Source organism: Perissodus microlepis, chromosome 14 (assembly GCF_051167445.1).
Source record: "Perissodus microlepis isolate ML-2025 ecotype Zambia chromosome 14, ASM5116744v1, whole genome shotgun sequence".
In the NCBI taxonomy this organism is placed as follows: Eukaryota; Metazoa; Chordata; class Actinopteri; order Cichliformes; family Cichlidae; genus Perissodus; species Perissodus microlepis.
Window position 1 is genome coordinate 20,771,875 of NC_140474.1, and position 27,989 is coordinate 20,799,863.

The 27,989-nt window shown below is 41.6% G+C and overlaps 1 protein-coding gene across 5 annotated transcripts; it reads right to left on the reverse strand.

Moving 5' to 3' along the window:
• Positions 1 to 8: 8 nt before the first annotated feature.
• On the reverse strand, positions 9 to 27,976 carry relt (RELT TNF receptor). 5 transcript variants are annotated; one of them, XM_084951006.1, is made up of 11 exons: positions 27,740 to 27,976; positions 11,486 to 11,560; positions 11,289 to 11,381; positions 10,204 to 10,388; positions 9,772 to 9,824; positions 9,401 to 9,652; positions 5,660 to 5,740; positions 5,251 to 5,329; positions 3,393 to 3,776; positions 1,973 to 2,101; positions 9 to 1,753 (listed from the first exon to the last, which is right to left on the reverse strand). In XM_084951006.1, exons 2-11 carry the CDS (start codon positions 11,525 to 11,527, stop codon positions 1,750 to 1,752), a joined length of 1,302 nt encoding a protein of 433 aa, XP_084807132.1. In that variant the 5' UTR covers positions 11,528 to 11,560; positions 27,740 to 27,976; the 3' UTR covers positions 9 to 1,749. The 5 variants fall into 5 exon arrangements, with proteins under 5 accessions (XP_084807132.1, XP_084807129.1, XP_084807130.1 ...); XM_084951003.1 differs by having other exon boundaries at positions 10 to 1,753; positions 9,401 to 9,655; XM_084951004.1 differs by lacking the exon at positions 27,740 to 27,976 and adding an exon at positions 13,104 to 13,560 and having other exon boundaries at positions 10 to 1,753; positions 9,401 to 9,655.
• Positions 27,977 to 27,989: the final 13 nt, after the last annotated feature.

Sequence of the window (27,989 nt, forward strand, 5' to 3'; positions counted from 1 at the left end):
CAGATAGCATTTAAAATACCTCTTTATTTTAAAAGTAAAAACATCATACAGGGAAAAAACTGCAATATTATATAAATGCATGCTACAAAGCTGATGAGATGAATATTTAAATCCTTCCCTCTTTTCAGCAACACTTCAGCTTGAATACGTTTCATGATAACTGTAGTCTGATTGAGAATGTTACTAAAAACAAATCAAAAGAAAACATGTAACGCAGTCAATAAATACCCTTCCCTCCAGACATGCTGTCATATTCCTTGTCACAACATAATAAGAAAATATGAAAATGAGCAGTTAAAAAAAGCCTCTATCATTATAGTACACGCTTGAAAACCCAGGAGGATGTAAACTAAAGCCAACTGAGCTCGCATGACTGAGGCATTTAAACCTCTAATTCTCTGCAGCCACTGGTGGGTTTATTGAATTAAACTATAAAATAAAAAAAAATAAATAAATATGTGCGTGTGTGTCTGTGTGTGTGTGTTTATATAAGTGGTTTCTTTGAATTTTGAAGATTGCATAGCTACAGAGTGTTTTCATGAATAGAAGAGGAAACTGTAACAGCTGAAGGAAAAAGCACTGAGATGCTGCACCCAAATAATAGAAAAATAACAAATATCATGTTAAACTTATGCTGCACTTCAGCCTTCGGGCCTATGCGTGGTAGTGTGGTAGCATTTGCTGGGGTTTTTTCTAACTTTTTCCTTTTTTTAAAATGATAAACCACAAATGTCACTCGCTGGTGCAGTGCAGTTGTCTTTCCCATTATAAGGGATCTAACGTATCACCTCATGCATACTTTAAAATTACAAAACGCCATGTTTGTCTAAACCCACCCATATTTACATATGTACATGTTTATATTTACATTTACATGTTTTCTTCTACAAAAGCGAGACCCACCCCTGTAACTACTCTTTCACTCTAATGACGACAGCAGCTGGGAATGAGCCAATGGGCTGCGGCGTCATTAAAAATGCTCTGATATAGCCTGAGGTGCCCCTCTTAAAGAAAAATCGGTACATCCCGAAAATGTAAATCTCGCCATTTTTATTTGGTTTTATTTTTTACTCTAAAAGGTTTTAACTGAGTGAGCAAGTGAGGTCTGAAACCTCCTCAGTTTTGGTGTCAGCAAAATTACTTATATTTAATTATTTAAATATAAAACATTAAAAAAAATGTAAAACATACCTTTTTTTAAATAATGAAGTGTCAAATGATCTTATTTTTATTTGGCTTATTAGCCAACTGTGGTGCTAAAAAACTCATATGCTCATTGATGTTGCAAACCACAGGCTGATAGGCGGAGATTTTCTGTTTTTTATGGTGCATTCTTATAAATTATTATTATTTTTGTTTTTGTTGTTTTGTTTTTTCTTTTTTTAAATGGAAGCACTCTTTTTTTAAAAAGTCCGGGAGTGCATTTGTGTATAATACACACTTCCCTCTTTCTAGTGTCAGTTATTGTTAACCGCTCTGTCCTTGGACGTCTCGCGACCCGTTTCTGTTCGGATGTAGCCGTGATGCCTCTGATGCGGCATCCGATACGTCTATAATACAATAATCTGCCTATGTAATAATAAATACAGTTATATTCCTATTATTGCATTATTAGAAACAACTACTTCCAGCAGCAGGTGGTTGTGGTTTATCGGTGTCAATACACTAAATAAAACACCCTTGGTGTCAGCGGGTCAAGCCGTCGCCGGTGAATGAGGTCATCTTCAGCGAGGTAGCAATATCGTCCCTTCACCTGCAAACATGAATGAAAAACAAAATTAATTATGATATTTTTGTCATTTTAAATAAATCTCAATTTGATTTGATTAAATCTAACCAAATGTCAAGACTACATCAGTCGCTGGTCAGTACAGTCTTCAAGTGCTGGCAGTGCACAGAGGAAATGAAACAGAAAGAAACAGCATGGATAGAAAGAGAGGCCAAAACTTCTTGCTGTGTTTGGAGTTCCTACCTCCGGATGCCAGATGAGGAAGACAAGGAGAAGGACTTCCCGCCGAAGAAGGAGTTCCTTTGCTCCTGGGATGCTCTCTTGGTCTCCACTGTGCATGGCTTCTGCTCCGGGATCTGAGCAACTTGAAATCTGTGAATCAACATATAACATAACCATTATTACATTCAGAAAACAACCCTATTATGACATTGCCTTGTCTGCATGTTAGTACCTGTGTCCTCCTGTGTGTTATGTAAATGTGAGTCAACACAGTACACAGGTACACACAGGTGTTCTCAAATTTCTTCTTTTGTCACAACATCTCCTCCTTTACTAAATCCCTGATGCTTCTCTGTAGTCTTCCTCTTTTCCTCCTGCCATATATCCACTATCACTCCTGTGCACATGTTCAAACCATCTCAGCCTTGACTCTCTGACTTTGTCTCCAGTTAATTCAATTTTTACTTGGGATCAACTGAGATAGGCTCCCCCTCACCTTCCTCAACCCAAACCACAACCACCCAGAACTGGATAATTTGTGAATGTAGGAAAGCGTCTGCTAAGAGGAGAAAGGAAGTTACACTGGAACATCTCTTAAAAAATGGAATAACACAGTGAGAACATTTTGGGATGAATTCAAAGGTGCCTTCTTTTTAGTCCATTGTAATTCAAAAAACCACAGACATCCCATTGTAAAGGAGTCTAATGTAAGTGCAGTTGGATTTTCTGAGCACTGCCCTTCTCTTCTCCTCAGTCCTCATAAATTCTCCTTGATACCTTCCCTTCACCTCTTGATGCAGGTCAAAGAAAAGTAATTAGAAAAAGGAGGTAGGGGTTAATTTTTTGGACTAATCAACTACATAATTAGTCTTCGTGCCTTTTTAAGTGTATTTAAGTGTGTTTCTCTTGTGCATCGTCATGGTTACTTTCTGTGATTTTCCAGCCCACCTTCATTGTTTTCACCCACTGCTGATTAAATCCCCTGTGCTCTGTGTCCTGTTGTGTAATCAGTCCCCTGTGTGTACCTATAGTCCTGCCTTTTCCTGTGTCCTCAGTCAAGATATCTTCCGTGTTAACTTGTCCCGTTCTTTGAACTTTGTTTTCTGACAATAAAGGCTCCTCTTTCACAACCCTGCCTGCCTCTGAGTCCCCTCCACCACCTTCACGCCACTCGATTACACCGACCCTGGAAAATTGCTGCTGTGATGTAACCAGTGAGAGATTTATTTTTGCTGGTGCGACTGTATTGGTGGTGGTATACAATTCAAATCCATGACCTCAGTGAAAACCAGCAATACTATCATTGTCAGTGATGCTGGGTACTTTCAGTAACAGCAAACAAAAATTTAAATGCTACAGGAAAGTTTAACTATGTCAAAATGAAGCCTGTGAACAGCACCCAGCTACATGTATTTAGTAAAGTGTTATAAAGTGGACGTACCTTCCTACAGACAATACTGTGAGCTCTCCTTCCTTTTTCTCCTTCACTTCACTTCCTTCCATCTTTTCCTGTACAGTTTTTGGCACAGCGGCTTGTGTATGGTGTGTATTCACGCACTCTCCACCCAGCAGGGGGCTCTTCTGCTGGTCGGAGGATGTGTCCAGGGAGGGCAGGATGAGACTCTGGGGGGGCTTCAGGGGATCTTTGAGAGAATCCAGGGGTGGAATGAGAACAGGGGGCCATTTTTTCTGGGCGCAACGGGTGCAGCGGTAACCATGCCTGGGGGCCAGGCCAGAGAGGCCGGAGATGGTGTGGTGGTGAGACTGATGAGGGCAGAGCCTGGGCAGGGAGCGGAATTGGGATAAGGGAGACAGCATCGGGAACCTGGGGGAGGAAAATTAGATTTATTTAAAAATAAAAACGAATGTTGACATATTCAGTTTAGACAAATCGTAAGTGGAGGTTACATCCAAATACCACAAAATAATCTACAGAAGGATTGTAAAAAGGCCATTTAGACTAGTGATGGTAAGAAAAGTGTTGGTTATAATACTAAACTGTACTAAGCTTTCCAGAATATCCTAGCATGGCATTGGCACATCCCTAATATTGGTCCTGGAAACAATCACTGCTAGAATATGGCACAAAATATATAAATATGTCCAATCACAGCAGCGATCACTGCTCTGTGTCAATATAAAATCATTTAGCAACTCAAATCTAAAGTTTTCATCTGTTGGCACAGAGCTTGTTGGTTTGTGTGTCTTTTCATTGTTCACTTTTTATTTTTTGCAGGGGAAGGCAGAGCAAAAGAGACGAGTGCTGTATGGGTGAGCTACAGTGAACCCAAATAACCTGTGCAAAACCTCCCACCACACACATCCAGATACCGATCTGAAAGCTTTCCAGAACAGTCTGTATATATCTGTGTGTGTGTGTGTGTGTGTGTGTGTGTGTGTGTGTGTGTGTGTGTGTGTGTGTGTGTGTGTGTGTGTGTGAGTGTGTGTGTGTGTGAGAGAGAGAATGTTCTGGCATCTAAAGATCACATGTGACAGAACCACTGAGCAGCAGTGCACAGCCACAGGCCCCAGAAACGTCTGTACTGAAATAAATTAGATCTAATGCTCATCATGTCATCACATCATTAATTTAGTCTTTCGTGGGGTTTACAGGTGACAAATTATTATGACTGGGGTAAATGTGGCATCACTATCGAAGCAATAATCAAAGCCCTGCAGTGCAGACTGTTATAAAGTGGCATTCTCTCGAACCTCATCGATTAAACTCTGGGAACTTGAGCAGTTTTGGCTTATGTTACAACCTCAGGTTCTTACCATAAAATGCACTCAGTCATATAAATTGTGTGGCTTTAAGCTGTGTGACAGACTCATGACTAGACGGCTGTAAACTGTGTTAGCAGCTGGTTTCAAGCCTCTGCGAGTGAGTGAGTCACTCCCAGTTATCAGGCTCCTGAGGAAATGTAGCCGACACAGTCACAATAATGTGCGCTCCTAAGTGAATGTTTTAGCATTTGTTTTAGTTAAAGAGCTTAAATGAAACTAATAATGTCCAGACTGAACAACTGGAATATTAACATGAGAGTAGCATGTGGACTTGTAGCCCTATAAACGCAAGTTTAGGTCTCCATGCTCAGTGCAAACGTATGAAAATGTATCTGCACTGCTCCCATTTCTGCCTATACATCCTCCCACATGCACTTTTCTCTTGACGAGCGCCTCTCTTTCTCTCTCCCAGACTTCCCCTTTGCCATCTCGTTAAGTGTGACCTTGGGCAGCATGACTGAGCAAATGCATCTGATGATTTGTGGTTGTGCAAGTGCGCGCGTGCGGTCTCGTACTTGATTGACGAGCCTTTGCTCATAGCCATCTCTTTGGTCTCGTACTCCAGCAGCAGTTCCTCCAGCGCAGCAGCATTTTCTGAAGCAAGCACACATATACACATTTAGCTATAATGCCAGCTAGTCAAACTATAGATCAGAGTAATTAAACACCTCCTGCCTGTGAAAATGTAATTCAGGAGTTTATTAGAAGTGTATAAATAAGGTGGATGTAATTGATGCAGGAAACTTGGAGAGGAAAGCGAAGCTACTGTGTATATCTTGGGCCAATTGGGCCATTTATCACTTCAGTAGTAATAAGCTGTGGACAAAGCTGAAACTCTCATTTGCTGTTATTATAATTTTTAGGCTACTTGCCATCTGTTAAATAAATGCACAAATTATATGCGACGTCACTGTTAGTATTTACCTTTCTTCTCGGTAATGAGGCGAACCAGAACACTGATAGTGTCTTCATTCAGGTCATCGGCTATGTAGGGACAGGTGTTACCTAAAGTAAGGCAGAAGCAATGTTAATAAACAGAGATTTTCCAGTATTGTGTATGTAGGTACTGCTTTTATTGCACTGCTTGTCACTTTTAACACTGTTCAAGGGACACTCTGATTGATACGGGTGGATGTAGATGGCCCCCTGCCACTCACCATCCCATAATAGTACAGCATAGTGAGGCAGCTGAGTGGAGAGCAATGACGATAAAGGGGAGAGAGGGAGATTCGCTCACTCAGCAGTTATGCGTTGTTCAGCACTGCTGAGCTGTGTGTGTGTGTGTGTGTGTGTGTGTGTGTGTGTGTGTGTGTGTGATGTACCAGGCCCACAGTACCAGATGACAATGCGTATGTGTGTGTGTTAAAGAGCACAATGTGACAATATAGATGCCAAATGCGACTGTGCATGCGTATTTCTGTCTTTCTTGCATAAGCAGCATTAGGCTGTTGTTGGACCGTAACAATAGCTCTGTCTCCACAGTGCCTGTTGCTACGCGAGCATAACAGCATCAGTTTCACGAGGTGGCAGTTGTTCTCGTCTCTTTAATACTCCAACAAAGTCACAGCCTGATATCAAGTTTCACGTTTAATAGTGGAAATACCTTCTACCTCTACTTATGCCTTTTTTGGTTGTTCTACTTCTTGTCTTTGTCCTACCACGTCTACGATTCACTGATTGTCTTCCATCTGTGCCCTGCTTCCTTACCCGTATTCCACATTTTAGTCCATTATGTATGGTTGGTATCTACTTTACATTTTTTTAATGTTTCTTTTTTTTCTCGTTTCTTTTTTTGATTAGTTATCTGTTTAAACGTTTCCCCCATGTCAGCATTTTGGTCTTTTTTTCTTTAGAACAATGAATAGCATTACAGTCTAACTCCTCACCAGGGGCAGATCTAACGGATAACAAGCCTTCAATACATACATTACAGTACATCACTGCAGTACACGAGTCTCAATTTGCTTAATAATCATCATAAGTTTAGGCTTATGATTAAAAAAAAATATGTTTGCATCTAGGTTTACTGTAAATGCAGCAGTTCTGTGTTAACGGTCAACAGCTCACTTCTACCTTTTCCTGTGTGCACTCATGCTTGAGCAACTGCAGAGTTGCATCTACTGTAGCATCAACCCTGCATTTGCCCTTTCTGTTCCCCCCTCAGATTTTAAGGTCGATGCATTCTCTAGTGAAGCAAACTGTGCTCAGTCCTGCATAGTCAGAGTTACCACCGCAGCATCTGATTTTAGCCCTGCCGAGCTAAGCTTGGCCTTGCTACCCCCATGGGTATTCCTCTCAGATGGAATGATGGGAAAAAGTGCTGGAGTAAGAAGTTCCTCTAACCTTAGGCCAGTCAGGACTACAGTGTGCAGACACATAAGTGCACTGCGACAATGATTGTTACATAAGAAGAAGAGAGCTGTCATTGCTTTATATGCAGCCTCTTACTGTACCTAACTTCTTCTGCATCATCAGTCCTTAAAGCATGAGTCGAATGTGGCAATGATGGTGATTAGAGGTCTTATATTGAAGTTGGAATTCTTCGTCATGCATGAGGTCTTCTGCTAATCATCACTGAGGACCTCATACATGAACCACTGTTATCTGCTTTATGTCCTAATGAGATTGTTCACTGGCATGCTTTCTGCATGCATTTTCATGCTTTTTGCAAAATGCAAAATTAAAAAGCAAATCACTATCCACTATCCCAGCATACAGATTTTCATGGCAACACTGCAATCTATATAAAAATGAATTACCTGTTTATTTTAAAAATGGATAGAGGAAGAAAGGAAAGAGAATAACCCAGAGAGAATCAAGGAGAGAGGGCAGAGGAGAAGGAAGGACGGGAGAAATGAAGAGACCGACATAAACAGTGAGTCAAGGTACCCAATTGAATTATTGATCTAGCTGGGAAAGGAGAGATGAATTGATAGTATCGTGTTCAGATGAGAAGAGAGGGGCATGTTAGAGAGGCAGGAAACCGGATCAATGGAGAGCAGAAGGAATGATGAAATAGCAGAAGAGGGATGGAGTTCAGGGAGTTTCCCTTCAGGTGCAAGAAGGACTTAAATTTCACAACAAGATGCAAAGAGAGAAAGAAACCAAGGTGATGCTAAACCAAATAGGCAGAGAGCACAGAGAGCACCGACTGTTGCTTTGACCCCTGGCTATTCTCATGCGTGCATGCATTCCTCCATAGATCACCCTGGCCTCCACTACACAGGCGTAGCTACATAGGCTGCTACAGCTGTAAACTTCTCATCCTTCTATGAGGGCACATAAAAATGCAAAAAGAACCACTAGTAGAAGGAGTAAGTGAGTGAAAAATAACCATTTGTTTGCATGTTTGCAGTTATGGAAAACGCTGTAAATGAAACAACAGGTGTTGCACAAACACTTGACGTGAGGCATGCTGTCACACAGTCGGATCTGTCGAGGGTGCAGCTGCGCTCTGACGCTCCCGATTCCGTGCAGGTTTCCTAAGAGCCTTGCACCATCAGGTGAGCGAAGGAAAAGCCAGCTTAGCCTTTAAGTCTGCTTATTTATCTGCACCAAATGACTGTAACAAACTGCGCGTCGTGTATGCTGTCTGGCTGCTGCAGAACTTGTGCAACAGTGGATTCTAATAAATTAAAACACAAAGTAGGTTACTGCAGAGTGTGGCAAGCTCACTCCAGCTCATTAGTGTGTGTGGTTTGTTTCATAAATGCAGGTTAGCAATCTGGTTATCTAGAAAAGTACAATCTGTAAAAGTAGAACTGATTATTACTCCACATTCTTCACAGCATCTTTTCACCACCACCCCCCAAAAACCCTAAACAAAACACTTTTTATGTGTTTTGTGACACAATTGAATAAAATAAAAGCTGCCTGGAGGTGTGTGCCTCCCATGTCACCTTTTACAGAAAACTAGAAACCTAGTAGGTAGAGTACATCCAGTACAATAGAAGCATAAAGGAAAGAAATGAGTGCATTTCTCAGTTGCGTGCACAGAGAAAGAGGAAGAAAGACGTCGCCTAAGTGAGTACTCTCTTAAAGGGCTAATTTGGCTCACAGGGTGAAAAAAAATACATTTAAGCACTTCAAACAAGATTATGCAAACAACAGAGAATGGGTATGGTAACTCATACAACCTTTCTCTTGGATTAATTTCTACGTCTCTTTCAATTAACGCCCCTCCCCTCTGTATCTTTTTCTTCTCCTGTCCTCCCTGACTCTTTTTATGCTTTCTGCGTTGACGCAAGTCCGTTTCTCTGACGTTGCAGGCGAAGGGGTTGACGAGAATGCCCCACTTTACCTTTTCAAATAGGAGCATTACATTAAAACAGTACCTGCTTAGCTAATTACAGCATGTAATGTCCCCTGTGAGGTCAAAGTTCAAAGCAGCTAAGATGAGAAAAAGAAATAAAACAGCCTCACACATGGACTCGCGTGCAGTTACATAAAAAACATATGGGGACTGAGTGCACATGCAAAGGCGCTGCCCTTTGAGCTGGGCTGGTTTCACTCTTGACAGGGAAACTTGACCACATCGTGTGCATGCCAAGTGTGTTAATTTGGCATTTTTATGGTCAAACGTGACAACAGCCTGAACTTAAATGCTACTTTCCTATTTTGCTCCCATTATTGTGATTTTCTCTCTGCAGCCTTCCCATCTCTCACCTTCTTTCTGCGGTGTGGCAGTCTCTTCATCTCCTCCCTCCTTCTCACCGGTGCAGCGGTATCCCTTTTTCTTTAGGATGTTGCAGATGAGGATACCCAGCAGGCCCATCACACAGAAGACGGGAACCAGGGCAAACACGGCGTACTCTGCTGTCTTTTCCTCAGCGCTGCGCACCACTGTGCTGTTGGCCGGTCCTCCTGCTCCACCAGACTGACCGTTACCCACATTACGGACCACTCTGACATGCAACCCTTCTGAGAGGAGAGAGGGGAAGAAGAGCGAAAAAGATCAGAGAAGGAGGCAGCGTGATAGCAGAAATCAGTTCACTAAAAGCAAGTTAAGGCACGGTAAGCTGCAGAAGCATGCTTACTTTTCACGCAGGGACTTTGGGTGGAAACTTGCCCAGCGGCAGAGGAGTGAAAACTGTGAATGGATGAAAAAGAACCAAAAAGAGCCTAATTAGAGAGATGGATGAAGAGAAAAACACGAGGGGCTGTGTAACAGTGAAAGAATGAATCAGCGGTTTTAGCTTGTGGCATGTTATGTCCAGTGGTGCCTGTTCTTGATGTTACCCGCCCATTGTGGTGAATGACACACTGTGTTTGTCCCTGCGCTTGTGTGTGTGTGACTGTTTTCTTGCTTTTTTGAGACAGAGAAAATTGCAGGACTTAATTTAGAACAAATAAAAGTTTATGAGTTACAATATTGAAAGAAAGCCGCGTTATTGTCCACCCTGTGGACCTCTTTGTGGACTAGCAGGCATACAGGTAGACCACCACAGACTCAGGCCATGAGTTCTCACCCAGTCAGACAGTGACCACAGACGGCGTCAGAGGTCCCGTTGCCAGAGGATGCAAGCTTTCGGCCGAGGATCTTACAGGAGGTGTGTGGACGGCAAACCTCAGAGTCCAGTGCGTCTGAAAAGGTTCCAGCTGGGCACACCTGGCAATGCACTTCTTCAGCTGGACTCTGGATCTGCCCACAAGCCTGAGAAGAAAAGAAAAAGTCTAAAGTCTGGCAAAAGAGGCTTAAAGAGAAAACGTAGCATCCCTGTGGCATTGTAGAGTTGATGGGTAGCAAAGAGCTGACCGTTTTAATTTTAAATCCTGCTTCTGTGTTAACTGGAAATAAAATAAAGATATTGCAGCACTTACAAGACTCAGCCAATATTTATGGATTCATGGGAAGAACAACTTCATTTTTGACAACTGCAGTGACCAAATACACAGACTATAATGTAATGGAGGAGATGAAAATGTGATTTGAACATAAACTGCAGGTGGCTGCTCAGGCGGAGGGAGTTGAATATGTAATTTAATGAGCTGTTGAATTGTATTGGGTACAATATGTTTTAAAGCTCTACACCATTTCACATCGAGTGAAACTCCACTTTCTGTCAGAGTAAAGAAGTTTAACTACACATTTAATCCCTGAGATATATTAATATAAGATAAAGAAGTGTGTAAAATTACAGGAAAGGTTGTCCCATATTTCTAAGACATAAAGTACTGGTTGAGTGATGAAAATGTTCTTTATAGTAGACAGTGAAAAGCAGGAACTTTTCTGTTATTTAATTGTTATCTATTACTTAACTACTTTGGTGTAGTATGAATGGCTGTGAGGGAAGTCTTTATTAGCAGGAAAAGCTGCAAAACTTTAAATAACGCAGCTAAAAGTCCAAAAATCGATGCCTTCCTTCATATTTTGCACAGCTGTCTAGTCGGGGCCGGCCTTATGTTTGACACCCCTGCTCTACACTATAGAAATTAAAGACAAATGTTGCCTACTGAAACAAGCATATTTATAGCAGTTAAGGAGGTGAAAGTGTTTAAAATATATAATAAACAATACAAATGTTATTAAAAAATTTACAGTTTGTTGTCTCACCTTGGAAGGCTCCTGGCCTGCCGGGCATTGCAGACACGCACACCCTTTCCCCCACCGAGACTGCACCGCTGCAGTCCCTCCACAGCCAAACAGCTGGAAGACACAGAAACACACTCGTGAATCAGATGAAGTGCGCACACGTGTGGATACACTCTTCTTCTTACACAACAGAGCTCACAAAGCATGCGCATATTTACCGCGAGGAGGACAAGAGCTGAGCAGCAAAGGTGGTTCCTCATCTTCTTCAATGTATTCGTCTATGTACATATGATCTAAAGAAAGAACAGGCGAGGGGTTAATAATAAAACATGATCAGTTCACGAGGATTTACGAGATTTTAAATGCTGTGAACAAAAACAAAAAAAAGGTGCCGGCACTTTTCCCAGCCTGATATGAAAAAATACGACACATCAAAACCGACGACCTTACAGCACTTTCCATTATGTCACACACCGCGCAGGCATGCACACTCACACAAAACCGCAAGAGTTCACACAGCGTAAAAACACCTGAGTCACTTATCCGGAGCAAAAGCGTGGCTCCTGCGATCGGGAGGTAAGGAGCAGGTGTGAATCCTGTAAATATCATTTATCGTGAATCATGTCCTCTTTATGCACAGCAGGGTACAAACCGAGGATTTTCTGTTGCTATTTCTGAGCCATAGGTACTCACGTGCACACTTTTAGCACTGATTAACTCTGCACCACATTCATTAGATAACACGTGCTGACTTTCTCAAAACTTAACATTAGCTGCCCCTGCGATGGGCATTTCCCTTTATTCAGAAGAGTTTTCATACAACCATGCAATCACAGCTAAGTGACGCATCGTGACGGTGGAGGGTAAAATGAGGATGACTGCACTGCTTTATTTAGCAGATATTTTTAAGAAGCTTAGGAATAAATGAAAAGGTCTTTGTGCCACAGGTGACTGTTGCATTGTAGCAAGTCAGTGTCATCCCCTCTGCAGTATCTGTACCTGAAAAACATCTGACAACAGCTCATTTGAAACTACATCAATATAGTCCACCTAAATTTATATAAAACCTTACAGTGCAGACTGAGGAAAACTTTGACTTGAGCCCATTTATCAACTCTTATATGCAAACTTATTGGTTTGTCAGCTGCAGTTATAGTATTCTGACACTCCAGCCAAAGTCTGCTGTATTGTCAACTTTTAAATACTGCTGAGAGGCCAAAGTCTTGCACTCGTCTTTCTGATCTGCTTGACTGACTGTGATAAATTGAATGAATTCCACTGAATACATATTATAGAAACAAATGCATTTTTGAGACTAACTTTTCAAAACTCACCATAAAAATATACTGAAATATTATGTAGTGAGGTGTTACTACGCAAGTGACAAAAAAAAGATTTGTTGCCACAGTTGTGGGGGCTGTGAATTCACACCGGGCTAGGATTAGGTGAGGATCCATAGCCTGTTACATGCAGCAGATTCATACATGATAATTCTTTGTATATATCAGACTATTTCTTGTAAATCTAAATATCAGATGTGCATGTAGTGACACTCTGTAGCATGCCAAAGACTGATTTAGTCTTTTTTCTCAGAAATGAGAAGGTGTAACTTGCAGACAGAATGTCTCTGAACGGGCTTGTAAAACAGCCACTGACAAAAGCAAAAACATAAGAAGAGTTTAGAATGTGCAAATCAAAAAAATAAAAGGGAAAAGGACACACAGTGGAAAGGACGAGAAATAAGTGCAGGAGAAAGAGATATTGGGGAAAGATGGAGGCTGTAAAAGTGAAAAGGGTAATGGGAGGGAGAGGAGAAAAGCAAAGCTGAATACTTACCCCAGACTTCCAGCGGACTGACACAGTTGCCGTGGCAACTCAGTAGGGATGCTGTGTGTGCTGCTACAAATGCTGAGTCAGGGCCAAAGTCAAACTGCCTAACTTTCTTTTAACTGTGCAAAAGTTGCTGCAAAAACGCTCGATTAAACACCCTGAGCTCGGTGGAACTTTGAAAAGTCGCTTAAAAAGGAAAAAACTAGAAAGTTTAAGACTCTGAAAAGCTGTTAAACACTTAGATAGTTAAACAAGTTAGAGAAGTAACAGAAAACTCAGCTGCATACACACACAGACACACACAGACACAACACACACACACACACAACTCTGTGAAGCTGAATGAAAAGTCCAGTGTACCTGCCTGCGTCTTATAGTGCCACTCTGACCACAGACACACCCCTGACAGCCTCAGGACATGCCCCTCCTGCATGTGTGTGTGTGTGTATGTGTCTGAGTGTGTAGGTGCGTGTGTGTGTGTGTGTGTGTGTGTGTGTGTGTGTGTGGGTGGGTGACCGCTCCAAGGCACCACTTCACCTTCGACCACACATGAAAACATTTCAAACATTAGTTGGAAAATAAATTAACCGCTTAAACCCACTCACTGGTCAGGACACACATGTGTACACACAACACACACACACGTATCAGTAAGCATGTGCTGAAGGTATCATTTAACAGGGTTTTGTACACCTGATGTATGCACATAAGAACCATGTATTACCATATATGTTAAAACCACATATGCAGATAACACACACAAACACACATACACACATGGACAGCCATAATAGCCATGCCTTATACAAACAAGAAAATAAAACATGTAATGAGTTTATGATTTTGGTCCGGCGAGGTGCCTCATGGCAATGACAGGCTTCCGAGGCATAATTTTAGGGGGGAAGAGAGAGATAAAGCGAGGACAGAGAAACCACTAGCTTATAAAAAGCGGGGCTGAAGGGCAAGGGCCGATCTGGTCGAACAGGAAGAGAAGAGCGAAAGAGAGAGGGATGGAAAGAGGAGAAAGTGGCAGGGAGTGACACTGCTAAAACCTCAGCCTGATAGCATGATATATATAGAAGCATTTGTTAAAATGCCATACAGACCAGAGCAAGAGGCTAATTACAAGTCACACATGCACACATACTGTATATGTGCACTCAGACACACATGCAAACATGCGCTTGTGCGCACACATAGCCGAACAAGGGGAAAAAATGATCAATAAAACGACAATGATAGAGAGAGCAAAACAAAAACGGGACCTGCAATTAAGTACCTCCTTTTTTTGGAAAGTGTCAAGTAACAAACTGGACCGAGCTGGAGGGGCAGAGGAATGTGAGGACTTCCACAGAGAACCTCACTTGACCTCTAGAAATGAAGCAAATGTGCTTTAAGTGCAGCAGGGAAAGGTGAAGCTGATCCTTTAGATTGATGAGATGCATATTCTTTCAAATGATGGCTCCATAGGGTTTCAACTTTAAATAAAACCTATTTTAAAAAAAGCTTTGATGAGAGATCAAGCATTTCCTAAAAGTTATTTTTCTGTTAAGTAACATTTAATTGTTTCTCACTGTTCGGGTAAGTGCAATAATACTTAAGCTACAGTGTCACTGCATGTGCTGAGTGTGTGCAGCAGGGCCATGTGCATGGAAACTGTAATTAAAATACAAAATGATGTCCAAAAAGGATGTTCAAAATGAGCCTAACCGCTGCCTTTAGAAGTCAACCGTTCACAGCCAGACAATCCAAGCTTGCAATGTCTGCATGTGATGCTTTTGCATTTAAATCCTCTTTGACTCTGGATTTCTTCTCAAAACCACTACAGTAGGGACCGCCAACACGTGGGACTTCCACTGGAGCTACAGGCACGAGTACCTTCAAATAACCATTTTCTTGTTTGCTGGTACTTCTCAGGCTCATGGCATTGGAGAACTTTTCAGTGTATTTTAAAGAAACTTGTTCTCGTGAAGAACTTTACATTTCATGCCACTGATTTTCAGCAAAGCAGCAGAGAACAATGCCATCCATCAATCCATCCATCATCTTGGTGGCAACAGCCTAAGCAGGGTGTTTCAGCCATCCTTCTCCCCAGCAACACGTTACTCCTTGGGGCATTGAGAGGCGTTTCCAGGCCAGATGAAACATATAATCTTGTCAGCAGGTTCTGGGGTCCCCTCCCAGTTGGGTGTATCTGAAAAACCTCAAAGTGAGGTACCCAGGAGACATCATAGCAGTGGCTTTACTCTGGGATCCCTCCGGATATCCAAGTTTCTCACCCTATCCCTATGGCTGAGTCCAGCTGAACTATGGCGATGACTCATTTTGGTTGTTTGTATTTGCAACCTTACTTTACTGAATCGTCACCCTGATCTCATGACCATAGATGGGTTAAAATGTACGTTGACTGGTAAAACGAAAGCTTCGCCTTCAAGCTCAGTTCTCTTGTTTCTTGTCCAGTACAATACTTGCATATTAATCCACCAGCGGAACCAGTTTCTCCGCTTGAATACGATCCTAAGTCATGTCTGTGTAAGGTTCTCAGTCATCCAGGTCATGTTAGTCTAAATAGCTTGAAAAAAGGGCGGTTTATGTGTTTCGTTTAAGTGTTCTGGACTTATAAGTGCTTTGAAGATGTTTCGGCTCTCATACAAGAGATTTCTTCAATTCTAAAACCAAAAAGTGGAGAGTCGCCGGTATTGAAACCCTAGTGAGGGTTGTACCTTTGAAGGTGTACCTTTGACCCACTATTAATCATGTACCTCATCACATGAGTCAGGGCGTGAAAATAGGCATGGGTCATTACTGCCAGAGGTTTCGGGTGGAACCACTGTGAGACCTTGCCCCACTCCATCATGTGATCTATTGAAGTCACATAAGTCACATCCTCAGATGCTTGAACATCCGTATTTCGGAAAGCATCTTTCTGCCAACCCAGAGGGAGCACTCTACTATTTTCTAGTCGGGAACCATAGTCTCAGACTTGGAGGTGCTGAATGTCTTTCCAAACATTTCACACTCAGCTGCAAATCATTCCAGTGTTCGCTAAAGGTCATGCTCCGACAAAGCCAGCAGAAACACTCCATCTCCAAAAAGCATGGATGCTATTTCAAGGCACAAACAAGGCTCAAACACACACTCTCCTCAACCTGTCTTTGTTTTTAGATCCTGTCTGGCAATATCAAAACAGGATCAGAGACAAGGGAAAAAACTTACAAGAAGACCAGAATAAGAGCAACCGGGTATTCCTCTTCATTTTGAATTCTTCTGTTTCAGCCTCACCAGAATACACATTCTTACCTTTGATTTGCACAGCTAGTGTTATAAAATACCATTTTATTAATAAAAAAAACTATAAAAGGAAATAAAATGACAAATACCAATGTAAACTGACAGCTTCTTAACAAACACTAACATTCGCTAACTCCCTAAATTGAAGACCCCGTGATAAGAAAAGCAGCGGGCAGCTGTCATCATAACTCACTAGAAGTTTATTCATAGACAATGTAAAACTTGAACATAGTTCAACACTGGGAAAATAAGACCAATCCAAAAGTCTATCTGCAGGTGATGGCTGTAGTTGTCCTATAGAAGTCTACGAGAAGCTAGCTAAAAACTATATCCATCCATTCACTTCCACTTATCCTTTTCAGGGTCGCGGGGGGCGCTGGAGCCTACCCCAGCTGTCTTAGGGCGAGAGGCGGGGTACAGCCTGGACAGGTCGCCAGTCTGTCACAGGGCTAACACAACCATTCACACTGACATTCAGTCCTGCATTCACACCTATGGGCAATTTAGTGTTTTCAATTAACCTATCCCCACTAACTGCATGTCTTTGGACTGTGGGAGGAAGCTGGAGTACCCACGCAAACACGGGAAGAACATGCAAACTCCGCACAGAAAGACCCCACCCTGATGGTGGAATTTAACTCAGGACCTTCTTGCTGTGAGGCAATTCATTAGCCTGAACGAGTCTTCAGAAACTACTGGATCACATCATAGTAGCCACATCTTTTTATACTTATGAGTTTATTATATCATATTCATTAAATCCACCCCAGATCTTTGATTCAGTTTTCAGTTTTTTAATCTGTTTTTAATTTTCAGATCTTTTTCGCAAGTGGTGGAAGTTGCTTAGTTGTAGCCCAGGATAATTGTTGCATGGTGACGGAAAAGAGGGAGTTGATTTACTATGCATGCTGATTCCTGTGGCAACGTTCTATATTTTGTAAAAAAAAAAAAATATATATATATATATATATATATATATATACACACATATATATACATATACATATACATATATATATACATCCAAAACAAATCTTACCAGTGCAATAAAACATCATCATCATTATCATTTATTTCACAGAAAAACCATAAAACAGTCCTTTTTGAGCAAGTCAGGTATCTGACTCAAACATTCATCTTCATCTACCTCATCATTAACTATTGTGTTAATTAGGTGGCTGTTTAAAAGAGTCACCTGGAGAGATCCCATTAGCCTTTGTGTTTGCATGTGATATGTAATTAGTCTGTAGCTACTGGTCAACACACCAATAAACACTCACAGTCATGTCATAGCTAACTTCTAGTTGCTTTCTGGTCTGTAATTGCAGTTTCTTGGTTATATCGCTCCGATATGATAACCCTGCTTGCACGCATGTGACAGCCATGTGCTCGGACTTGGAGGCTGCAGTCAGATGGATATTGTAATGACAAAAAAAAAAGAGGGAGAGGGGACAAGAGTGTAGGAAGAGAGGGAGGATATAACAGGACATTAGCACCTCTAAGAATATCCCTGCAAACACAACAAAGACGCCAACGCGACGCCAACACCCGGAGTGCTTTCGTCATTTTATGTGAGCGGGCGAAAACAACAAAACAGGATAACAATTAAAAAAGAAAAACACCTCAAAGGAAAGGGAGAGGAGAGCGATGACTTTTTCTAAACTTTGTAAAACAGTAATTACCCCAAAGCCTGCACGCTGTTGTTTCACACATACAAATAACAAGTTACGAAAACGTCAGATGACCAGTCACATGCTCTGCTCGGTTCTGAAAATAGCAATAATAAAGAAGTAATGGCAAAGGCATGACAAAAACATGGCTGTTATTCTCTTCTGTGGTGGTTTTGGAGGCGAGGACCAGTTAAATGTGTTGGAGAGCTTTTTCTGGCTCCTTGATGTCATGCTGCAGCTCAGCTGAGAAATCCTTCAGGATGAAGCTGTGAAGGAAGGAAAAAAACCACAAAAAAGGAAACACAAGAATGAGTGGAACTCCTCGCCTTTCAGGCAGAGGTGACTGAGCAGCGCCTGAGATCACAGGTAAACCGAGGCGAAGCCACCATGTTATTGGCTTCCAAACAATGAGCCAGGATTTTGGTCAGGCATGGGACTCTATTTCATTTTTCAGTGTAAAGTCTAGACACACAAGAACGTCCCAGTCATGCTGACAGATCTGGCACGTTTGAGTTATTTAACAGTGGTGTTCCCTGGCAACGATGAGTAATCGCTAAAGCTTTATCAATTGGTTGTTACATGAAATGCCATTCCAGCAATAGCTCTTGGAATGAAAAAAAAAAAGCAGTAAACAGCTGTCCAAACTGATACTTCACTTTAGTTTGTAGGCTTTTCTTTTCTAGATTTAAAGTTCTCCACCCCTTTGTTTTTCTGTTTTTTAGCAGTCTAGCATCCACAGTTTCAATATATCGTTTTCAAATTTTGTGTAACAATAGATACCAATAACAACTCGTTTTTGCCATAATGGTTGCAAACGGTGGCTAGCATTGCTGCCTCACAGCAAGAAGGTCCTGAGTTCAATTCCACCATCAGGCCGGGGTCTTTCTGTGTGGAGTTTGCATGGGTTCTCCCCGGGTACTCTGGCTTCCTCCCATGGTCCAAAGACATGCAGTTAGTGGGGATGAGTTAATTGGTAACTCTAAACTGCCCATAGGTGTGAATGCAGGAGTGAATGTGAGTGTGAATGGTTGTCTGTGTCTATGTGTTACCCCTGCAACAGACTGGCAACCTGTCCAGGGTGTACCCCGCCTCTCGCGCTAAGACAGGTAGGATAGGCTCCATCCCATCAGCAACCCTGAAAAAAGCTAAGTGGAAGAGAATGGATGGATGGTTGCATTGATTTGCTAAAATAATAGTATTCTGTTAGTCTAAATAAGCTTAATTAGCTTAAATTGAAGACTCAGTTTGTTTAATATGCTATCCCTGTAATGCCTGAACCATGAAATAACTGCAAGAAAATATTAGTATAAGTAGTATAAGTATTATTGAACCTTCTGACAACAAATTTATATATATGAGTTTTAATTTGGATCATATTTGCACATTTTTGTGCAATTCATTACCATCAAATGTATCATGCAATTTATTTAAGAGGGGAAAAAAATCATACTGATGATGTCGAGGTCTCAAAAATGCATGTACCAAAGTTACAAAGTAACTTACTATATTCATGTTTTATATATAAATTTCATTTTATTTATTTTTTTCTTTGATTAAACTTTATTTTATTTACCAATGCGTTAAAATACAGTTTCAAACATTTGTGAAATGGGACTCCCCAAAATCTGTTTTTACAAATAGGTAACCGAACACCCAAATGCAAAACATGCAAATATAAATATTCACAAGATCCCGTGGTATGGTCACATAAACCCAGTCACACAGTGGCGCATTAAAATACTAGCATAAATGAATTAAAATGTGAACTTCACAAAATAAAGATTTGGGGAATCCTATCCGTAGAGGGTTTGGATCAATCATGTTTTAGTTGCAGCTGTTGTAGAAAGCTAATATTTAACATTTTCACACTGATTCTAGATCTGTGAACCTTTGCAGGTCACACTAAAACATCTCTTTGGTTTAAAACTAAAACTCACTTTGGTTTGTTATCAAATGAATAAATCAAGCCTGGATTTGTTTGGTGTCTTTAACCCTCTCTGTTCCAAGGGCACCATAACAGAACTGACTCTACACTCTGTCCCAGTTGTATATTATTACATAATCCTGTTAAGCGAGTGCACTTTTTTCAAATTTAAAGGTCATATATCCTCGATTAAAACTTACTCACCAATGTGAATACTGGGAGTAACTGAATACATGGACCAATGTGGTTTATTGAGGTTTCATGCAGTATCCCCCACCAAAAATCAGACTCAGTGGACTGACGTATTTATTATTTACTGTGGCAACAGGCATAGTTGGCCTAAAATAACACATTAGTTAACAATAATAAACCTATTAGTTTTAAATAATGGATTTGGGAATTATTAACACTGAGTTAGACAATAACCCTAAATTGCTTGCTGTTGACCAGGTTAGGCATTGTCATTGACCGGGTCAGGTTTAGCTTTTCACCACCACTGACTTGCTTTGTGCTAAAAAACAAAACAAAACATGTGAACTGAATGAAAAGGGTTGGCAGTTAAAGAATTGTGTCTTTTTCATTAATCAGCTATTGGTTCAAAATATTTCCAGATATCCTTCCTTTGCTCTGAAGGTGCGATCCTGCATCATCAAAGATGGAGAGGTAAACACGTGCTGCTCTACAGGTTGGAAACCTCTGCATTGTCTTAGGTTCAAATCCAATGAAGTCCATCAGATTATCTCAGAAACGTGAGGTCAGCTAAGCCTGAAAGAGGGTTGTTTGCCTTAATTCCTTAACCGTTTTAACCTCTTGGAGCTCAAAGATACACCATTTCAGAAATGCACATTCAATATCACCCTTCGCTCAAGTAAAAACTGATGCTCATGTCAATGCATGCATGCATGCATGCATGCAAAAAAAAAAGTCTTGAATTTCCCTCTCCGTCACAGGCCTGGCACAATAAAACGTCAACCACGACTTCATATGGTGATAATGGCTACCTATTGTAGTCATGGTGGGGGATACCTAGCTGTGACGCACGTAAGCAGCTATTATCTTACGGGCCAAGAAGTCAAATACAATAAAAAAGAACTGAGGTGGCAAAAAAGGTTTAAGGTAATTATACTCCATTCTTCATCAGACATTTCGTGTCCTGAGAGATAATGTGCACGTGTATGTCAGAGACGTGATCAGAACAACCATACCCTCTGTTTGACTTCACAGAGGTGCCCATTATTGGCAAATGAAAAGCTGATTTACGCCAACGCTTTCTACGTTAGTGCTCAGGCAATGTCTCATTATGGGGAACGTGTGCGATAACTGGGCAATTGTCACCCCTTCACATACGTCTGCAGACGGATGCGTTTTCCCTCACTCTCCATTTGCGTCTGTTGGGCCTCATCTGTATCCTTTGGTCATGTTTTCCAGTGGAACTGAACACCGGCTGAAACTTACCGGGCTTCTCTTGTGTCACGTAGACATCACCGAGTTGGAACGAGAGAAGGTGAACTGACCAGAGCAGAGAAAAAGAGGGAACCAGAGAGCAGGAGAACACTACAACGTCATTTTCCTGCAGTTACCACAGATCAACCATGTGCACAAACACAAATAAGAAACAAATCATTAGTCAAAGGAGCTTGCAAAGAAAAGCGTCTGGACTTCTTTAAGTTACTTGAAGACGTTTCACCTCTCATCCGAGAAGCTTCTTCAGTTCTAAGGTCAAATGGTGGAGAGTCCCAGATATAAACCTAGTGGGAGTATCCCCCCACAGAGGGACAAAAGGACCCCCTGATGATCCTCTAATCGCCTGAGCCAAGGTGTAAAACTGGGTGTGGGTCCCAATCAGCCAGAGTTTCGGGTGTGTTCATTGTGAAACCTGGCCCCACCTTATCATGCGAATTCCTGAGGTCAGATGGCCCAGGATGTGAGTGGGCAAGCTCCTTTGACTACGATGACCTGGATGACTGAGAACCTTCACAGACAAACAAATCATTACTTTCTTTTCAACCTCTTAGTTGTTGCAAGCAGATGCAGCATTGTATGGGAAGTCGTAAATTCAGGAATGCTTTGCATTTTGCAAAAATGGCCACACGAAAGACGGAAGTCTTGGAGATAGAGATGTTTTTGAAGAGTTTCCCATTAATTTAGATTTCGCCCGAATTGTCAAGAAAAAAAAGTGTTTTTCACAGAGGAGACAACACTTTGCTGTTGTTTAAGCCACCACGCCGACCACAAACCAATTCAGACTGCAAAACAGCCGTAAAAGGATCCACGCTCTTCTGTTTTCTGGGTTTTCACAGGATGGTCTTGAGTTGCGAAAAAGTGGAACCTGCGGACTTGTTTTTCAGCGCTTGCGGTTTTCCCTTACATCACCGCCGTCATTAACAGTGGATGTAAATCACCTCGTTGTGTTCAAGCATTTTAAATAATGATTCACTGCTTATACGCAGACACACACGTGCTATCATAAAACACATTTTCACACACGCAAACATGTGAAAGCAATATGAAAACAACCCTTCTAACATGTTATCTCAATTTGTCCACCAAATACAAAGGACTCACTTAATTACTGTTTTAGTCGCTGCGAGGTAAAAAAAAACAAACTGCCTCAGAGGATGAGCTCAGTAAGGAAAACAGGATTTTTATTTGGATACCTGCACTATTCATACATGTGATCTAGAGTCATGAAAAGATGAGTGAGCTTATAATAAAAGGATGCTTTTACCAGCTGTTAGATAAGTAAACAAGTCTGCACAGTAAATATCTGTAACTGTATATACTTTAGCCAGTTAGCTAAGTTAGCTAAGCTTAGGATAAAAGACAGTCTGGCTCTGATCAGTGGAAATAAAATCTAGAATATGAGAAGAGTATCCCCTCATCATGTTTCAGGAAGGGACACAACACACACATAAATTAACATAAACAAAATTCATCTTTAATAATCTTTTTGCTTGTTAATAAATAAATAAAAACAGAATCAATTAAAAATGAATCAGCCAGCCACTTGGCAGCAACTTAGTGCATTCAGGCATGCAGACATGGGGCTCTAACTCAGGAGGTAGAGCAGGTCGATCCCTGGCTGCTCCAGTCTGCATGCCAAAAATACCTGGGCAAGATACCAACCTCAGGTTGCTGTTATCATACAACAGAGTGAGAATGTTAGACAGAAAACACTTACATAGAAAAAGCACATAAAAGGTGGTTGAGTGATTGAGCAAAAGAGGACCTGCTGAAGTTTAAAGCAAGCATCAGAAATGGAAAGAAAGGTGATTTAAGTGACTCTAAATGTGGCAAATTTTCCCACACAACCATCTCTCTTAATTGTTGGGTTTTTTCTCTGTTATTTTAGGGTCTTTCTCTTACAGAATAAAGTGCCTTGAGGCGACTGTTGGGCGTGGTTGTTGTGGTTTGGGGCCATATAAATAATGAAACTGAAAGTTTACCGAGTATGGTCCGAAAAAGAGAGTGGGTAAAAACCCATTGTTGATGGATGGTTGTTACAACCAAGGTATGCAGAAGAGAATCCCTGAACACACAATACATCACACCTTGAAGCAGATGGGCTACAGCAGAAGACACCGAGTGCCACTCCTGTAAGCTGAGAACACAAATCTGAAGCAACAGCTCACGTGGGCTCACCAACACTGGACAAAAATTGGAAAAACGCTGCCTGGTCGGATGAGTCTTGATTTTTGCGGGGACATGAAAAGCATGGATCCGTCCTGCCTTATATCAGCAATTCAAGTTGCTGATGGTGACCTTTACTGCGTACCCATCATCTGCTGGCTGCTTCCAACAGGCTAACACACCATGTCACAAAGCTCAAATCATCTCAAAGTGCTTTCTTGTACATGACAGTCAGTTCACTGTACTCAAACTGGTTCCACAGTCACCAGATCTCAATCCAATAGAGCAACTTTGAGATGTGGTGGAGCAGAGGATTCACATCTTGGATGTGCAGCTGGAAAATCTGCACCAACTACGTGATGCTATCACGTCAACATGGACCAAAAGCTCTGAGAAATGTTTCCAGCACCTTCTTGAATCTATGCCACAAAACATTCAGACCGCTCTGAAGGCAAAAGTAGGTCCAGCCTGGTAATAGCAAGATACTAAGTAACTAATGAAGTTTACGGTGAGTGTACTCTAGTTTCCACCTCTATTGATTACAGTATTTTCAGCCCTGTCTATGTAATGTACATCAAAGTCGCATCACAACCGAGCCGATGGTGATGCAGAGTCAACTGATGTTTTCATGGTAACTTTGTAAAATACTGGAAAGCTAATTAACAATGATCTCATCATCATCTTGTATTATTAATGTATGCTAATAAAAATATACTCATTGTTATAGCGATGTCAGGATTTATTCAATTCACAAAAAGCAGTTCTGGCAGAATTATTCTGGCTCTGAGTTTGATGTATGTCTACTGCAGTGCAGGGACTCTGAGACAGAGTAAGAGCAGTGAATTTTCACCAGCCCTTCTCTTACAATGGCATGAATAACTCGCACATATTTGTGCACATATTTAAAAACAGTGTCTTATAAATTTCTATGTTGCAGCAGATCTGAATTATAGCATAATTTCACAATATCCTGTGTACCAAGCTGTATTAATACCTCTGTAAAAGTGCTGCAGCAGACCATAAAATTCCTGCTTTGAATACTACTTTGTCATTACTCAGCGGTTGTATTTAAATTGGGCATGCTTGTAGCACTTCTCACATAAGACACACGCGAACAACACTCACACAGCCACTAGCTTGTGTCTCGTCACAAAGACATCGACCCGGACATGTTGATGTGTGATTTGCTCTGGCAGCGCAAAGCCAGCGACTGGTTACTGGCGAGTTCAGCTAGCAGATTGTGGTTGCTTTTAGATTTATCTTGCCTCTCACAGCGTCTGTGGAGTAGCAAAAAAATCTGCAGTCCCTTTCTTCCTGTTTTCTTAGAGCTTATTTTTAAAACTGTGTCATTAAACAGCATACAGTAGGCAGCGACAGGGGATACAGAAGACAGAGGGGAGAGGTCATCGGGGTAAGCAGGGCGAGAATGCAGCTGAAACCACAGCAGACTTTTGTAAACTTGAGATAACAAAGAAACGAGACATCCGGGAAGTGACACTCTTCCACAACCAGACTGTCAAATGAATGAGCCTGACAGACGGAAACTCTGTGCAGCGTGACTTGCAGTTTGCTGTCTTAATCTAAAACAAATGAAGGGCGTATATGTGTGAGGAGGCGAGCACTTTTGCTCATGCCAGCATCTTTCCAGGTCTTTCTGTCTGTAATTATGCAATCCTCCACTAGTGTGTGTGTGTATGCTGAACCGGCTTGGATTGGGATCTGCGGTTTGTGCAGTGGGAATTTCATTGGCAGTGAGTTTCCTGGCTGACATTGGGGAGGCATGCAGGCAGCTGTGGCACGAGGGCGGAAGAGCGCCGGGCGGCACTCCCAACCACTCTGGTTGGACAGATGGACAGACAGATGATGCGATTGACATGTTAATTGAAGCTTAGGCTTTGACTCCCACATGCACTCACATACGCTCAGAGGTGAAGCAGTACATCACTGCAATACAAGTAAATCTCAGGCTTCTTATCTGCTCCAGGCTGCAGTGAACATATACTTTTATCTGCCTGTTTTCAATCAATCTCGCCTTTTCCATTCGCCTCTTTCTCATTCTCATGAGTACAGCACACAGTAAATGCTGGGTGGGTGGAGAGGTAAAATGGGAGTTACACTTAGTTCATGATAACTGCACCAACTCCTAATTAAGGAGAGCATGCATTTAACTGGAACACCAGCTGAGCACAAAACATGGCAAAAAGTTGCAATGCATCAGATTGCCTAAACTTACAATAATCAAGCCAAAGAAGGAACATATGTGAGAGACATGCAGGTTTGTTTAAACCAGGGTAATACCCAAAAGTTTAAGCCTGTGTAAACGCTTTTGAGGAATGCCTTAGCTGTCAAACTGCACATTACTAAGGTGTAATGGCATAAATAATCATAATAAAATGAATAAATAAACAGTTAAAAGAAACAGCCTGTAGATGCTCCTCTTTGCAGTCACAATTCTGACTCCAAAAGCTGCCAGACAAGCTACAAAGAGAAAATAATATTTTTAATGTAAATTCTCAAATGTTAAAAAAAAGACTTTTAACACATTACATCACTCCCTGAACTCTCACTCAAAAAAAAAATACACCTAATGGTCCACATACACTGCAGTCTCCCAAAAAGCAGAATTCACTGAAACATGGTCCAACAGTTGGTTACGCAGTTCAGACGAGTTCAGGCAGAAGGATTTACTTCCATTTTTAAACCCTCTACTTTCTACTTCCAATCAGCTTCATTTTATCTTCATACATATTTTATTAGTGGCTGAGCCACTGTATGGGAAATATACTTAAATATTTAATACCACCGCACTCATTAAAAGGCTGTTTAACCCAAACCAGTAAACCACTGGAGGGATTTCATCACCCCACTCTGCTGCATGGTCTTTCACAATGAGCTGTGAAAGTACATGACAGGAAGCAGGAAGTCTGTCTTCCCGAAACATCACGTCAGATGAATAAACTTTGCACACATTCAGTTAAGAAAAACTCCCTAAAACGACTGCGCTGTAAAAACACCAGGACTGGGGAAGCCGAACGTGGCCCTCTTCTGGTGAAAAGCGCATGTGAGTGAGTAAAGTTCAAACCCTCTTATTGATACAAGCGTGCTGGAATTTGGGATTCAGACAATGGAAGCCCTCTGCCAAAGATGACAGTCTCATCTCGGGGGCTTGCGCATTTGTGAGTGTGTAATCAGGGGAGCTGGCTCTCATTGCGGTGTGCTCCTTACGCAGCAGTATATCCTGCCAAAACCACTGAAGTATGGTGTTGTATGTGATGGCGCTAAGACACGGTTTGAAATGAGCAGTTACTGGAGCACACACTGCAAAAGTTAAACTGTCTGAACGCGGTAATTGAACCAACTTGACGTGTTTGCAGCTTCTCCGCTTCTCGGCAGAATATTTTGTGCGAGATTTAATTGACTTAATTGGCTGCTATAAGACTTTAAACCTAATAGGAAAAACATATACGAATAAATCAGAGCAAGAACTTCATTAAAAAGCGAGTAGGTGGATCACACCATCAGTGAGGTCATCACGCACCCATTACAGTACGTGAAGCATGCTCTCATCCTGCCGTTACAAAGCGCTACACATGCGGTATCACAACCGTCTATTCATTCCATTTAGTTTAATTAAGTATTAATGACTGCTTTACTGTTCAGATGAATATTCAAACTATTTAGTGATCGATAAAGGCAGCTAGGCTAAATTTTAAGTCAGTAGCCAAGTTAAATGAACGCACTACAGATGCTACACGCTATGGAAGTTCATGTGTATGTTAAATAAAATGAATACAAACGCAGTCTGTGCACACACACACGCATATAAGAGCACCGTTTTATCAAAAAACAAACAAACAAACCAAAAACGTACTTCTTTAAACCTTCATAGCCAAACAGCACGGAAGTTTTCGCCCAAACGCATGGCTCTAACCTTCCAGTATGAGCCGTGTGCCGGTTAAGTCATACGAAAACGTTACCGCCGTGCGTAAAAGCGGTCTGGTCGGCAACACCGGCTTAGTGGCGAGTGAAGCTCCAAACGATTCTGCCACAACTTAACTACCGGCTTCAGCAGCCATGCAGGTTATCCCCTCTTGTTCTAAAGAGAAAAAAAAAGTTGTTTGACTTACCGGTTTGGTGAATAAACGGAGTGAAAATCAGTGTTCAGAGACGAGCATCATCGGTTACAGGCGACTAGATTAGCAGGTGTAATTAAACAGCTTGACAATGGATAAAAACCACAAAGCCGGTGTTGAGGTTCCCCCCCCCCTCTCTCTCTCTCCGGCTCCTCTGTGCGTGTGTGTGTGGCACATAAACACGGAGCTGGCTAACTCTGAGCTCACAGTGCGTCACTGCTGCAAGCTGAAACCCCCGTCAGTG